The 13,464-nt window shown below is 37.6% G+C and overlaps 1 protein-coding gene across 3 annotated transcripts in view; it reads left to right on the top strand.

Annotated features, from left to right (window-relative positions):
* The window catches only part of TNPO1 (transportin 1), a 95,035-nt gene that overhangs the window by 58,737 nt on the left and 22,834 nt on the right, over window positions 1-13,464 (top strand). For all 3 annotated transcript variants that reach the window (XM_006062107.4, XM_006062109.4, XM_006062108.4), the window contains exons 9-12: window positions 1,710-1,828; window positions 7,798-7,858; window positions 8,715-8,883; window positions 12,789-12,941. In XM_006062107.4, coding sequence (XP_006062169.1) covers window positions 1,710-1,828; window positions 7,798-7,858; window positions 8,715-8,883; window positions 12,789-12,941 — 502 coding nt within the window. The remainder of the gene's footprint in view (window positions 1-1,709; window positions 1,829-7,797; window positions 7,859-8,714; window positions 8,884-12,788; window positions 12,942-13,464) is intronic.

Below are 13,464 nucleotides of genomic sequence, written 5' to 3'. Positions count from 1 at the left end.
TGGGTAATACTCATTATTGCTAAAAGAGTCATGCCTAATTTTCATATTACTGGACATAGTTGTACTTGAAGGATGGCATTTCTTTTTTTTTTTTTTTTTTTTTAAATTTAATTTTATTTTTTAAACTTTACATAATTGTATTAGTTTTGCCAAATATCAAAGTGAATCCGCCACAGGTATACATGTGTTCCCCATCCTGAACCCTCCTCCCTCCTCCCTCCCCATTCCATCCCTCTGGGTCGTCCCAGTGCACCAGCCCCAAGCATCCAGTATCGTGCATTGAACCTGGACTGGCAACTCGTTTCATACATGATATTTTACATGTTTCAATGCCATTCTCCCAAATCTTCCCACCCTCTCCCTCTCTCTCAGAGTCCCTGTTAGAGAAAGGATAGCATTCATGCTTTTCAGCAATTCCTTTTCTAAAACATTAGGAAAAATAGATGTACTGATAAGGATATGTAGCAGCAAAATGGGAATAAATGACATTTTTGCTGATAAATCTGTTCTCTCTGAAGTGTTTAGAAGAATCAGGTGGCGTTGGTTGAAAATTTCGTTAAGAGTTTGGAGTTAACCAGAAAATCAAGAAAAATGTTTTATCATTTGTCATGTCATACCTGGGGAACCTAATTTGTGCGGCTGCAATTCTTTCTTCAGCAGCGCTCAGCATTGTAGTAGGACATGGGAGGGGGTGACCTATCAGAGTGGTTGTGTGGCTGTATTTTGTAATATGAGATGTTTCATTGAGGAATTCATCACTTGACCCCAGTTTCAGCCCCTGGTACATTGTGAATTCATGCCTTTGATTCTTTTGTTTTTACGTATAAGGTTTTTGTGGAGGGGTGGGGTTTGCCGAGCTGCACGGCTTGCAGGATCTTAGTTCAAACCCAAGGCCCCAGCAGAGAGAGCACTGCATCATAGCCACTGGGTCTCCAGGGGATTTCCTGGTTTGGGGATGTTTTTTTAAAGGAGGGTAGGTTTGGATAGATTTGGAGATCAGATAGATGTTCTTTCAACTAAGTGAATTTGGCTTGGTATGTTCAAAGGACATGATAAACCTATTTTGTTGGCAACTGAAAATCGCAGTTGACAAATGTGTCTACTTTCTTCAAAAAAAATCTTGTATAATATGTATATATCTTCTTAAATATTGGAAATATTAATATATATATATAGGTGACCCTTGAACAACACAGGTTTTAACTACAAGGGTCCATTCGTAGACAGATTTTTTTTTTATACTAAATATGTACTACAGTACTACATAACCCAAGATTGGCTGAAACTGCAGATGAGGAACTGTATATGTGGAAGATTGGCTATGTATGTGGATTATTTGACTGCTTGAAGGGTTGGCACCCCTACCCTTGGTTGGTTCAAGGTATAGTTGTAATTATAAGAGACAGCTTGGGTAGTTATATTATTAAAAGATTATCCATTTTATGAAAAGTTTAGTGGAGTTTATTTTGAGAAGCAGACAGACATGAATTGGACACTTTATATTAGGCAACATTCTAAAACAGTAGTTCTTAAGTTTGGCTGCTTTTTAGAATTGATTAGGAGGCTTTTTTAAAAAAAAATCCAAACACTAAATTGAGAACTACTGTAAAGGGTAAGGCCCATAGCAAAGGACTCTTAACTTGCTGAAATTGGATTAGGTTTAATTGTGTGCTTTAAATCTATTAATACTAAGGCTCTTTTGTTTACAGTACATGCTACAGAGGACCCAAGATCAAGATGAAAATGTGGCTTTAGAAGCCTGCGAATTTTGGCTCACTTTGGCTGAGCAGCCAATATGCAAAGATGTACTCATAAGGCATCTTCCCAAGTAAGTATTTCTTAGCAGTGCTGTCTTGTTAACAGTGATGCCTCATTTTCGTATTTTTAGATTGCATACTTATGCCATCAGGTAGTGAAGTTCTGAAGAAGTTGAGCTTAATTTTACTGATATATAAGTAAAGATATTAAGAAGCAATTCCTTTTGTTTTCTAAACGACATGAGGGTGGTTTATGCTGTGAATTATAACTTACTTTGGATAATCCATGGCAGTTTTTTATAATCTTGTAATTTTGACTATGGACTCTTTTCCCCCTTCCAAAGATCTTATTACTAGTTGTGCTAAGAGTTTTTGGTTAACATATTGTTAGGTCTATTTTTAACCCAATGAATGCTGTTAAGTCAGTTTTTTTAATACATTTTTCCAGTATTGAGATGAATTGATGTAAAACTATTATTTTTAGGTATATAACAGTGATTTATGAAATATATATGAAATCAACTAAAGTCAGTTACTTTTAAAAGTAGTGCTCACATTCTTTTGAAATTAAAATACAGGCTCATAAACTTAATTTTCTACATGAAAATTTAAACTCCATTGGATTTCCACCCCCTTAAGTAATCAGTTGTTCTTTTTGGTGTGTTGTCTTTTAATGTGTTTTTCTCTGTGTTAATACTGTATGCATGTGTGCATGTTCAGTCAACTCAGTGGACTGTAGCCCACCAGTCTCCCCTGTCCTTGGGATTTCCCAGGCAAGAATTCTGGAGTGGGTTGCCATTGCCTCCTCCAGGGGGTTTTCCCAACCCAGGGATTGAGTCCACATCTCCTGCATTGGCAGGTGGATCCTTTATCACTGAGCCTGAGCCACCTGAGATGCCCAGTACTGTATACCAGATGTCATATATCAGTGTTTTGGAAAGAAATAAGTTTGATAGTATGAATAAGGCATCTATCTATAGTTAGTGCTTAAAATTTTGATTTACTGTTTTGTGGTTGGCTCTTGTCAGTTACTATAAGTTGTACCCTTTCCTCCATGTCATTAGTCTAAACTTTGAAGTGCTGTTCCATCATGGTGTTCTCCAGTTTATAATACACTAGCAGTGTCTCATCTTGTCACAACTTTTGCCATCCATTAATTACAGTTTTTCTAATCTTAGCCATCTAATACGCAAAAAAATAACCATTTGTTTTAATATGTTGTATTAGTGGAGTCACATTTTTTTCAGAAGTTTGTATACTCAGATGTTCTCATTTTCATGTAGTCAGTTCTTACCAAGAAAACAATTCCACCTATATTTTATTCTAGTCAATCTAGAATTTATTATCTAGAGTAAAGTGTAAGGTGTGCTAAATGGATTGCCTCCACTCACCCCCCACCCCACCAGGAAATTTATTCTTCTTTCTAATTTGTGATGCCACTTTTATGATATGCTTGTTTCTTACTATTGGATCATATAATTCTACGTCTTATAAAAAACAGACATTAATTCTTATAAAGCTGAAGAGATTTTATTAATGCAAACCTAAGCTCTAACATTAGGAGATAAGAGCAGTTATAGATTAGTGGTCTCTTTCATTGCCCTAATAAAATCCAAATTTTTTTAAGCAATCAGTAACTTGGTAGCAGGCTAAAAGATCAGCAATTTTAGCTGATTTTTTGATGAGATGAGATCAAAATGAGATCTCTTATTTCACATAGAAAGCAGTAATGTAACAAAGAATAGGATTAAATTCTTTTATCTGTTTCTGGGCTATGTTGTGTGGTTTTTGTTGTTGTTTTTAGCCAGTAGTATGTTCTTTTGGTTATTGAGCATTTGTTATCTGGTGGAACAGGTTTTTTTCACCAGAATTTTTTTTTTTTCCCCCACCTTTATTCTTACACATAATACATTAACATCTCCTGGGGCTTATTAACGAATTGATCCATAGAAAACAATTAACCCAGTGCCTGGTATATACTTAGTGAAGTGAAGTCGCTCAGTCGTGTCCGAATCTTTGCGACCCCATGGACTGTAGCCCACCAGGTTCCTCCATCCATGAGATTCTCCAGGCAAGAGTACTGGAGTGGGTTGCCATTTCCTTCTCCTGGTATATACTTAAGTACTCAGTAAACATTCATTATTGGTATTAACATCATTGCCTTTCCATGATGTTGCACTAAAATTCTCTCGTTTTCTAAAACATGAGGCTACAGGAGAAAGCTAAAACAATTCTTTACTCAGTCACTCAGCTGTGTCTAACTCTTTTGCAACTCGGTGGACTGTAGCCCACCAGGCTCCTCTGTCCATGGGATCCTCCAGGCAAGAATACTGGAGTGGGTTGCCATGCCCTCCTCCAGGGGATCTTCCCGACCCAGGGATCAAACTGCATCTCTTGCATTGGCAGGTGGATTCTTTACCACTGAGCCACCCAGGAAGCCTGAACCTTAGCTTACTCATCATTATACCTTTCTCACTAGGTTATAAAGAAGTTGCTTTATTAATAAGCCCACAGCTGATACTCATATGAGTATGAATTTCTTCTGCCTATTCATTCTTTTCCCATGCCACCCAGAACAATTAAAGATAGAATTTGGGAGCAGCAGGCTGTGGACATTGTTACGTGTTTCCAGAGCGTTCCCCTACCTTCTGTCCTCACTAGACTCATCTTAGTGTGTGTGGCTGAACAGTGAGAAAACAAAGTGTAAGAAACCTGTCAAAGATGAAAACCATCATAGGTGAAAGCGGAACTAAAGTTAGTATTCTGACCTTTACCTAACATGTTTTGATACATATGTTTTTTAGCTAGTCATAAATATTTCAGTATATCTGAAATTCCATGTTTATAGACATTGTGGTTCTCTTAAGAAATTAAAAATAAAATTTCTAAGCTTTTATCAGACTATGATAACGTTGTCCATAGAACTCTCTTCCTTCTTGCATTATTTCTTTTGAATAAAATCCTTCAAATTTTCTGGTTTTATATTTTACACACTATCATCTCTTTTATTAAGGAGAAGGCAATGGCAACCCACTCCAGTACTCTTGCCTGGAGAGTCCCATGGATGGAGGAGCCTGGTGGGCTGCAGTCCATGGGGTCGTGAAGAGTCGGACACGACTGAGCTACTTCCCTTTCCCCTTTCCCTTTCTCTTTTATTAAAAAGAATAGAAATACTGAATGTAGGCTCATTGTAAAAATATCAGCCATTTAGAAATAAAGTAGAAGATGGATATTGTCCCTTTTTAGCCTACTCACTCACCTCTGAAGATACCAGTTTATTGTGTAGCTTTCCTAGTTAGTGTGTATATAAGTAATTATATAGGTAATCTTGTTTTTTAAATAATTTTTTATTGGAGGTTAGTTGATTTACAGTGTTCTATTAGCTTCAGATGTGCAGCAAAGTGAATCAGTTACACATGCACATATATCTACTCAATTTTAGGTTCTTTTCCCATATAGGCCATTACAGAATTTTAAGTAGAGTTCGCTGTGCTCTGCTTAGTCACCTGTTTTATATATTGTTGTCATACTCAGTCACATCCAACTCTTGTGTGACCCCGTGGACTGTAGCCCACCAGGCTCCTCTGTCCATGGGATTTCCCAGGCAAGAATACTAGAGTAGGTTGCCATTTCCTTCTCCAGGGGATCTTTCTGACCTAGGGATCAAATCTACAAGAGATACATCTCTTGTATCTCCTGATTTAGCAGGTGGATTCTTTACCACTGTGCCACATGGGAAACCCATTTTATATAAACTGTATTTATTTAATCAATCCCAACCTCCCAATTTATCTGCCCAACAGCCAGCCCCCCCCCCCCCGCCCCCTGTCATTGACCACAAGTTTGTTTTCTGCATCTGTGACTTTATTTCTGTTTTGTAAGTTCATTTGTACCTTTTTTTTTTCTTTCCACATATAAGTGATATATTTGTCTTTGTCTCTCTCTGACTTGACTTCACTCAGTATGACAATCTCTAGGACTGTCCATGTTGCTGCAAATGGCATTATTTTTGTTGTTTTTATGGTGAGCTTCTTTTCATGTGCTTCTTTTTGCCATCTGTGTGTCTTTGGAGAAATGTCTATTTGGATCTTCCACTTTTTGATTGGGTTGTGTTTTTTGTTTTGTTTTGTTTTCTGAGCTGCATGAGCTATTTGTGTGTTTTAGAGATTAAATCCTTGTTGTGTGCTCTGTTTGCAAATATTTCCTCCCATTTTGAGGGTTGTCTTTTCATTTTATTTATGGTTTCCTGTGCTGTACAGAAGCATTTTAAAGTTTAATTAGGCCCTATTTGTTTGTTTTTGTTATTTTCATTATTCTAGAAGGTAGATCAAAAAAGATCATGCTACAATTTATGTCAGAGTGTTCTACCTATGCTTTCCTCTATGAGTTTTATAGTGTCTGGTCTTAAATTTAGGTCTTTAATCCATTTTAAGTTTATTTTTGTGTATGATGTTAGGGAGTGTTTAATTTCATTCTTTTACGTGTATAGCTGTCCACTTTTCCTGGCACCACTTATTGAAGACACTTTTCTCCATTGTATATTCTTGTCGTCTTTGTCATGGATTAGGTGACCATAGGGAGAAGGCAATGGCACCCCACTCTAGTACTCTTACCTGGAAAATCCCATGGACAGAGGAGCCTGGTAGGCTGCAGTCCATGGGGTCACTAAGAGTCGGACAGACTGAGCAACTTCACTTTCACTTTTCACTTTCATGCATTGGAGAAGGAAATGGCAACCCACTCCAGTGTTCTTGCCTGGAGAAGCCCAGGGACGGGGGAGCCTGGTGGGCTGCCATCTATGGGGTCGCACAGAGTCAGACACGACTGAAGTGACTTAGCAGCAGCAGCAGCAGGTGACCATAGATACATTGGTTTATCTCTGGGCTTACTATCCTGTCTGACTGAAATATATTTGTTTATGTGCCAGTACCATACTGTTTTGATTACTGTAGTATTGTAGTCTAGTCTGAAGTCAGGGAGCCTGATTCCTCCAACTTTGTTTTCTTTCTCAAGATTGCTCTGGCTATTCAGGGTCTTTTGTGTTTTCATACAAATTGTGAGATTATTTGTTCTAGTTCTGTGGAAAATATTATTGGTAGTTTGATAGGGATTGCAATGAATCTGTAGATAGCTTTAGGTGGTATAGTCATTTTGACAATAGTGATTCTTCTAATCAAAGATCATGGGATAACTCTCCATCTGTGTCATTTTTTTCTTTCTTTCATCAGTATCTTATAGTTTTCTGAATACTGATCTTTTGCATCCTTGAGTAGGTTTATTCTTAGGTATTATTCTTTTTGATGTAATGGTAAATGTGATTATTTCCTTAATTTCTCTTTCTGACCTTTTGTTGTTAGTTTATAGGAATGCATCCTTTATTTCTTTTTCTTACCTGATTGCTGTGGCTAGGAATCTCATTGTTTTTAATACAAATGGATATGAGCTTTTTATGTATTTTGCACAGGTGGTTTTTTGTTTTTCCAGTTTCACTGTCATTTGTTTCTTTGTTTATGACTGTGTGCATCCAAAAATAAGATCCTTACAGGATCTTAGTTCCCCAACCTGGGATTAAAACCTGGCCCCTACAGTGAAAATGCAGAGTTCTAACCACTGGACTGCTGGGAAATTCCCAGTTGTAACTTGTTTTTAACCAGGCCCTTAGTGATGAACATTTAAATTGTTTCCATTGTTCTTAGTCTTGCATCACGGAACATGAATCTTTAAGAATTGGGAATGTTCCTTCGTGTATTTGGGATAAGTTCTTAGGGGAGAAATTGCAAAAAAAAAGAAATTATTGTTTTTATTTTTAAGCACTCTTGACAAGCTATCTTGTCCACTCTAAAATTCCATCCAGTAGATTCTATGCATGAGTATGTAAAAGGCCTAAGATACATATTAGGAGTACTCATCATTGGAGAAGGGCAGACATAGAATATGCTATAAGGCAGTATTAACAGTAGTAGTGGTATTATTAGTATTCATGAGATTGCTGAGACCTGAGATCTTTAGATCTTTGATTCATGAATTTCTGTCTTTATAGGTTGATCCCTGTGTTAGTGAATGGCATGAAGTATTCAGATATAGATATTATCCTACTTAAGGTAAGGAAACTATTCCCTGATGAATAAGGATGTTTATTTTCACTGACTTACAGGTGTTTGAATTTGACTAATAGGACATTTATTTAGAGCGGGCTCTATTTAAATAGGCTTTCTGTTATATCATATGCTATGGAGTTGAAAGATAGAAGCAAACAGTGAATTTGACTGGCAGTAGATTCTAGCTTAATTGAAACTAACTAGATGGTGACACTAGTAGAGTTAGAGTTAGCGTGAATTTCCTGTTAATTCTGCCTGTTTGGGGTTCATTTTAAAAGAATCTTAAATATGTTCTGAATTCAATTCAGATACTCTAGATTATACCAGATTATACCAGATGTTGGGAAACCATCTTATGTGGTTCAAAATCCCTGATAATCTGGCATGGGTTATGTGATAGCCTATTCTCCCCTTCACAAAGAGCTATTTTCTACACAGGGGCAAGCAGAAGATGTATACAGCTGACCCTTGAACAATGGGATATTAGGGGCACTGACCTCCAGTGCAATCAAAAATCCCTGATTAACTTCACAGTTGGCCCTTTGTGTCCATGGTTCCATATCTGCAAATGCAACCAACCACAGATTATGTAGTCGTCTAATACGTCATGTAGAGAGAAATCTGCATCCTGTTTGAACTGGACGTGCAGTTCACACCCATACTGTTCAAGCATCAGCTGTGTTTCAGAATCATGTCACGCTGTCTGTGGGCCTACAGGTCAAACCCATACTGTTCAAGCATCAACTGTATTTCAGAATCATGTGTCATGCCATCTGTGAATATTCTCATTCTTTTACCCATATACATACTATTAGCTTATATGAATATAACCAGAATTTTCCTTTTAAAAAATACACAGGGTGATGTTGAAGAAGATGAAACAATTCCTGATAGTGAGCAAGATATAAGGCCACGGTTTCATCGATCAAGGACAGTGGCTCAGCAGCATGATGAAGATGGAATTGAAGAGGAGGAGGACGACGACGATGAAATTGATGATGATGACACGATTTCTGACTGGAATCTAAGTAAGTCATAGAGAAGCACAGTCGCCTGCTTGGATAACAGTTTAATTGAGAAATAACACATCCTACAGTGCCCTCATACACAGTTCACTTAACCATACAAAAGAATACAATTTAGTGGCTTTCAGTGTATTCACAGAGTTGTGCAACCATCATCTCAGTAAATTTTGAAACATTTTTGTCACTCTTAGAGAAACTACATACTTAGTAGTCACTCCCATTTTCTGAACTCTAATGGACATTTTCTATAAGTGGAATTGTACAAAAAGTGGTCTTTGTGACTGATTCATCTGTTAAGTAGCAGATGGACATTTTGTTTCCCCTCTTTGGCTACTGTCGGTAGTGATGCTATGAACAGTTACCTAAGGTTTGATATGTGGTCGTAAGTTTTCAGTTCTCTTGGGTATATACCCAGGAATAGGATTATTGGATCACATGGAAACTTTTATGTTCAATATTTTGAGGTACTGCCAGACTGTTTTTCACACTTACTTTGCCGTTTGCTTTCCCCCAGCACTGTCTTAGGGCTACAGGTTCTCCACGTTTGCCAATACTTTCTGGGTGTCTTCTTCTGGATGTGAAGTAATGATCTTACTGTGGATTTGTTTTGTTTCTTCCTCATGGGTCTGTTCTTCATTTGCTTGTCGTCATATTCCTTAAAAAGACTTTAATCTCACAGTGTCACTTCTCAAAGGGGGTGTATGTTTTGTTGGATACAAAATATATAGGAAATGTGTTTTGTTGGATGCAAAATGTATGTTTGATAACAAAGTATATACGAAATAGGAACACTGGCCGTGGCTTTTCCTGTTTTCGTAACTTATTTTTTTGTATGTCATAATTTGCATGAGGATTGGTTGATTATCATGCATATTTATAAGATAATGTAAATCCCTTTTTCATCCAGACTTCAAAATATGCTTTTTAAAATTTCTGTTTTCAGTATTAGCGACAAATCCACATCATCTGTTCAGCCTGTGTTGTGGGCCACGCACTAATTAGATAACTCGGGGGAGAACCTCGACACCTGTGTTTCGGTTTTGCTTGGGTGCTGGTTTTTAAATCTTTACTTCTGTAGGTCACAGCACATTGGATGTTTTGGGCCACTGATTCTTTGCTGTGGGCTTGTCCTGCCCATTACAGGATTTTGAGCAGCATCCCTGATCTCTCTCCAGTAGATGGCAGTAGCGCAGGAGATCAGAGGGAGAACACACCTAAGATTGCGACACGCAGCAGTGTCCTGAGATACTGCCAGATGGCCCCTGGGACACAAAGTCACCACCAGTTAAGAACCACTCTGTGATTCAGAAGACTGAGATTTCTAATAACTGATGGCACGGTTAAGGATGTGAATGATCATCCTGAACTGTGTCATTCATTTGGAATAATGCTGATTACTCCCATTTAGTTCCCTATAAGTAACAGTTCCTTACAGTGACCAATGTGCTCAGCCCTAGGCCAAGGGCTTTGTATGCATATCACGTTTAATCTTTTCAACAGCCTTAGGAAGGTAAAGATACTGCAAAAAGAGAACCTTGCCCAAGGTTAGCATAGCTAGTTCTGGTGGCACAAGTAGTTCTGGAACCCATATGTTACAGAACAAGAAAACCCAAGGTCTTCATTACTATCACAAATTACTTCCCGTTGTATACCAACTGTAAGGGGGAAGATGAATTAAGATTTAATGTAGAGAACTGCAAAAGTAACAGTGTATGTTGCATTGGGGAGGGAGAGGGGACACTTCTTTTCACTCATCTGTATGTTTTTCCATAAACACCTACAGGCTTACCTTAGTCTGTCACACTTGGCTTTCTTACACTTCATCAGTTCAGTTCAGTCGCTCAGTGGTGTCCAACTCTTTGAGACCCCATGGACTGCAGCACACCAGGCCTTCCTGTCCATCACCAGCTCCTGGAGTTTACTCAAACTCATGTCCATCGAGTCGGTGATGCCATCCAACCATCTCATCCCCTGTCATCCCCTTCTCCCACCTTCAATCTTTCCCAGCGTCAGGGTCTTTTCAAATGAGTCAGTTCTTGGCATCAGGTGGCCAAAGTATTAGAGTGTCAGCTTCAGCATCAGTTCTTCCAATGAATATTCAGGCCTGATCTCCTTTAGGATGGACTGGTTGGATCTCCTTGCAGTCCAAGGGACTCTCAAGAGTCTTCTCCAACACCACAGTTCAAAAGCATCAATTCTTCAGCGCTCAGCTTTCTTTATAGTCCAAATCTTCACATCCATACATGACCACTGGAAAAACCATAGCTTTGACTAGATGGACTTTGTTGGCTAAGTAATGTCTCTGCTTTTTAATATGCTATCTTGATTGGTCATAACTTTTCTTCCTAGGAGCAAGTATCTTTTATAATTTCATGGCTACAGTCACCATCTGCAGTGATTTTGGAGCCCTCAAAAATAAAGTTTGTCACTGTTTCCCCAACTATTTGCCATGAATTGATGGGACCAGACACCATGATCTTAGTTTTCTGAATGTTGAGTTTTAAGCCAACTTTTTCACTCTCTTTCACTTTTGTCAAGAGGCTCTTTAGTTCTTCACTTTCTGCCATTAGGGTGGTGTCATCTGCATATCTGAGGTTATTGATATTTCGAACCCAGCAATCTTGATTCCAGCTTGTGCTTCGTCCAGTCCAGCATTTTGCATGATGTGCTCTGCGTATAAGTTAAATAAGCAGGGTGACAGCATACAGCCTTAATGTTCTCCTTTCCCGAATTGGAACCAGTCTGCTACAGTTTCTCTTATACTTCACAGATAATTCATTTTTTTATAAAGTGAAGTTTGTAGCAACCCTGCATTGATCAAGTCTGTTGGTGCCATTTTTCCAATAGCGTTTACTTGCCTTTGTATCTCTGTCACATTTGGGTAATTCTTGGAATAAGAATTCAAACTGTTTTGTTATTATGTCTGTTATGACAGTGTGTCATCTGTGATCTTTGATGTTAACTGTTATAATTGTTTTGGGGCTCCATGAACCGTGCTCATAAGACGGAGGTCTGTATGTATGTTGTATGTGTTCAGACTGCCCTATCCATAAGCGATTCCCCATCTCTTCCCTTCTCCTTGGGCCTCCCTGTTCTCTGAGACACAACACTGTTGAAATTAGACCAGTTAATAACCTTTCAATGTCCTCTTGAATGTTCAAGTGAAAGGAAGAGTTGCATATCTCTTACTTTAAATAAAAAGTTAGAAATGATTACGCTTAGCAAGGAAGCAATGTTAAAACTGCAGATGATGGTTAGCATTTTTTTAGGTATAAAGTGTGTATCAGTTAAGGTTTTTTTAGACATAAATAACACTATAACTTGAGCATAACTTTTATATGTACTTGAAAACGAAAAGTTTGATTTGACTCACTTCATTGCAGTGGTCTAGAATTGAACCTGCAGTATTTGAGTATGCCTGAATCTTCTTTTTTGGAGGAGGAGCTGATTTTCCAGAAGTGAAATCAGATTGTGTGTACTTTGCTGATTCTTTTCTGCACATCATACAACTCATTCTGTATTAGTACTTAAAGATTTCATTTTGTTTCATGGCAGTGTAATATTTATATGAGTGAAACTATCATACAGTTTGACTAAGATCCTTATTGATGAGTAAAGTGTTATTTCTGGCCAGTGTTACAGCTTTATTTAAAAAAAAAAATTGGTAGTCATATGCAAAATAAAATATTTTTATGATTAGTTTACTGATTCTTGGTCATAAAGTGTTTTGGTCAATAGAGTTTTTTTTTTTCTTGTGATTACCTCCTATTTAATTGAATTCTTAAAAACTTTGTATAGGTAAAAATGTGTTACTTACAACAAATTTTATCTACATATAGATAGATTTATAGTTATATAACTGAATGATAGAAGTTAATATAATGCTTTTGAATTAAATATTTCCTTAGGAAAATGTTCTGCAGCCGCCCTAGATGTTCTTGCTAATGTATATCGTGATGAACTTTTGCCACATATTTTGCCCCTTTTGAAAGAATTACTTTTTCATCATGAATGGGTTGTTAAAGAATCAGGCATCTTGGTTTTAGGAGCAATTGCTGAAGGTAAGTCTGAGTCAAACTGAAACTGTCAAGTCCTCAGTAGGTGCTAATGTGACATGACTACTTTAATTAAGCAGAAACGAGACACATACTTTGTTTACTGACTTGTGTTCCTAGTAAGATAAGACTGTTGAGGTAGGTAAGACTGTGATCCATATTAACCTTAAAAAGGATATTTGAGTCTAAAAGCCATCTTAGAATGAGTTTTTACTTTTGAGCTAGTTAATTATTACTAAACAACCATAGAGTGACTTACAACCCCAGCCAGATATTTTGCAAGTGCTTTTGTTGTAATGAAGAGAACAGAATGAGAGGGTTCTGATCTCGGAAACATCCCTGTTGCTAGAAAAATAGCTTCCATATGTAGGTGTAAGGAATGTAAGTCAAGTGTCACTGGCCCTAGAAAGAATTATTATTCTTTCCTTGCTGTAAATATCTATCTATAAGAAATTGATGCATTTTGCATAATTTCTGTAGCAGAAGTAAAATGAGCTTTCCTATCCCTACTAGGAAGATAGGGAAGCCT

The sequence above is a fragment of the Bubalus bubalis genome, chromosome 19, assembly GCF_019923935.1.
Source record: "Bubalus bubalis isolate 160015118507 breed Murrah chromosome 19, NDDB_SH_1, whole genome shotgun sequence".
NCBI classification, from domain to species: Eukaryota; Metazoa; Chordata; class Mammalia; order Artiodactyla; family Bovidae; genus Bubalus; species Bubalus bubalis.
This window is presented reverse-complemented; position numbering and strand designations above follow the sequence as displayed.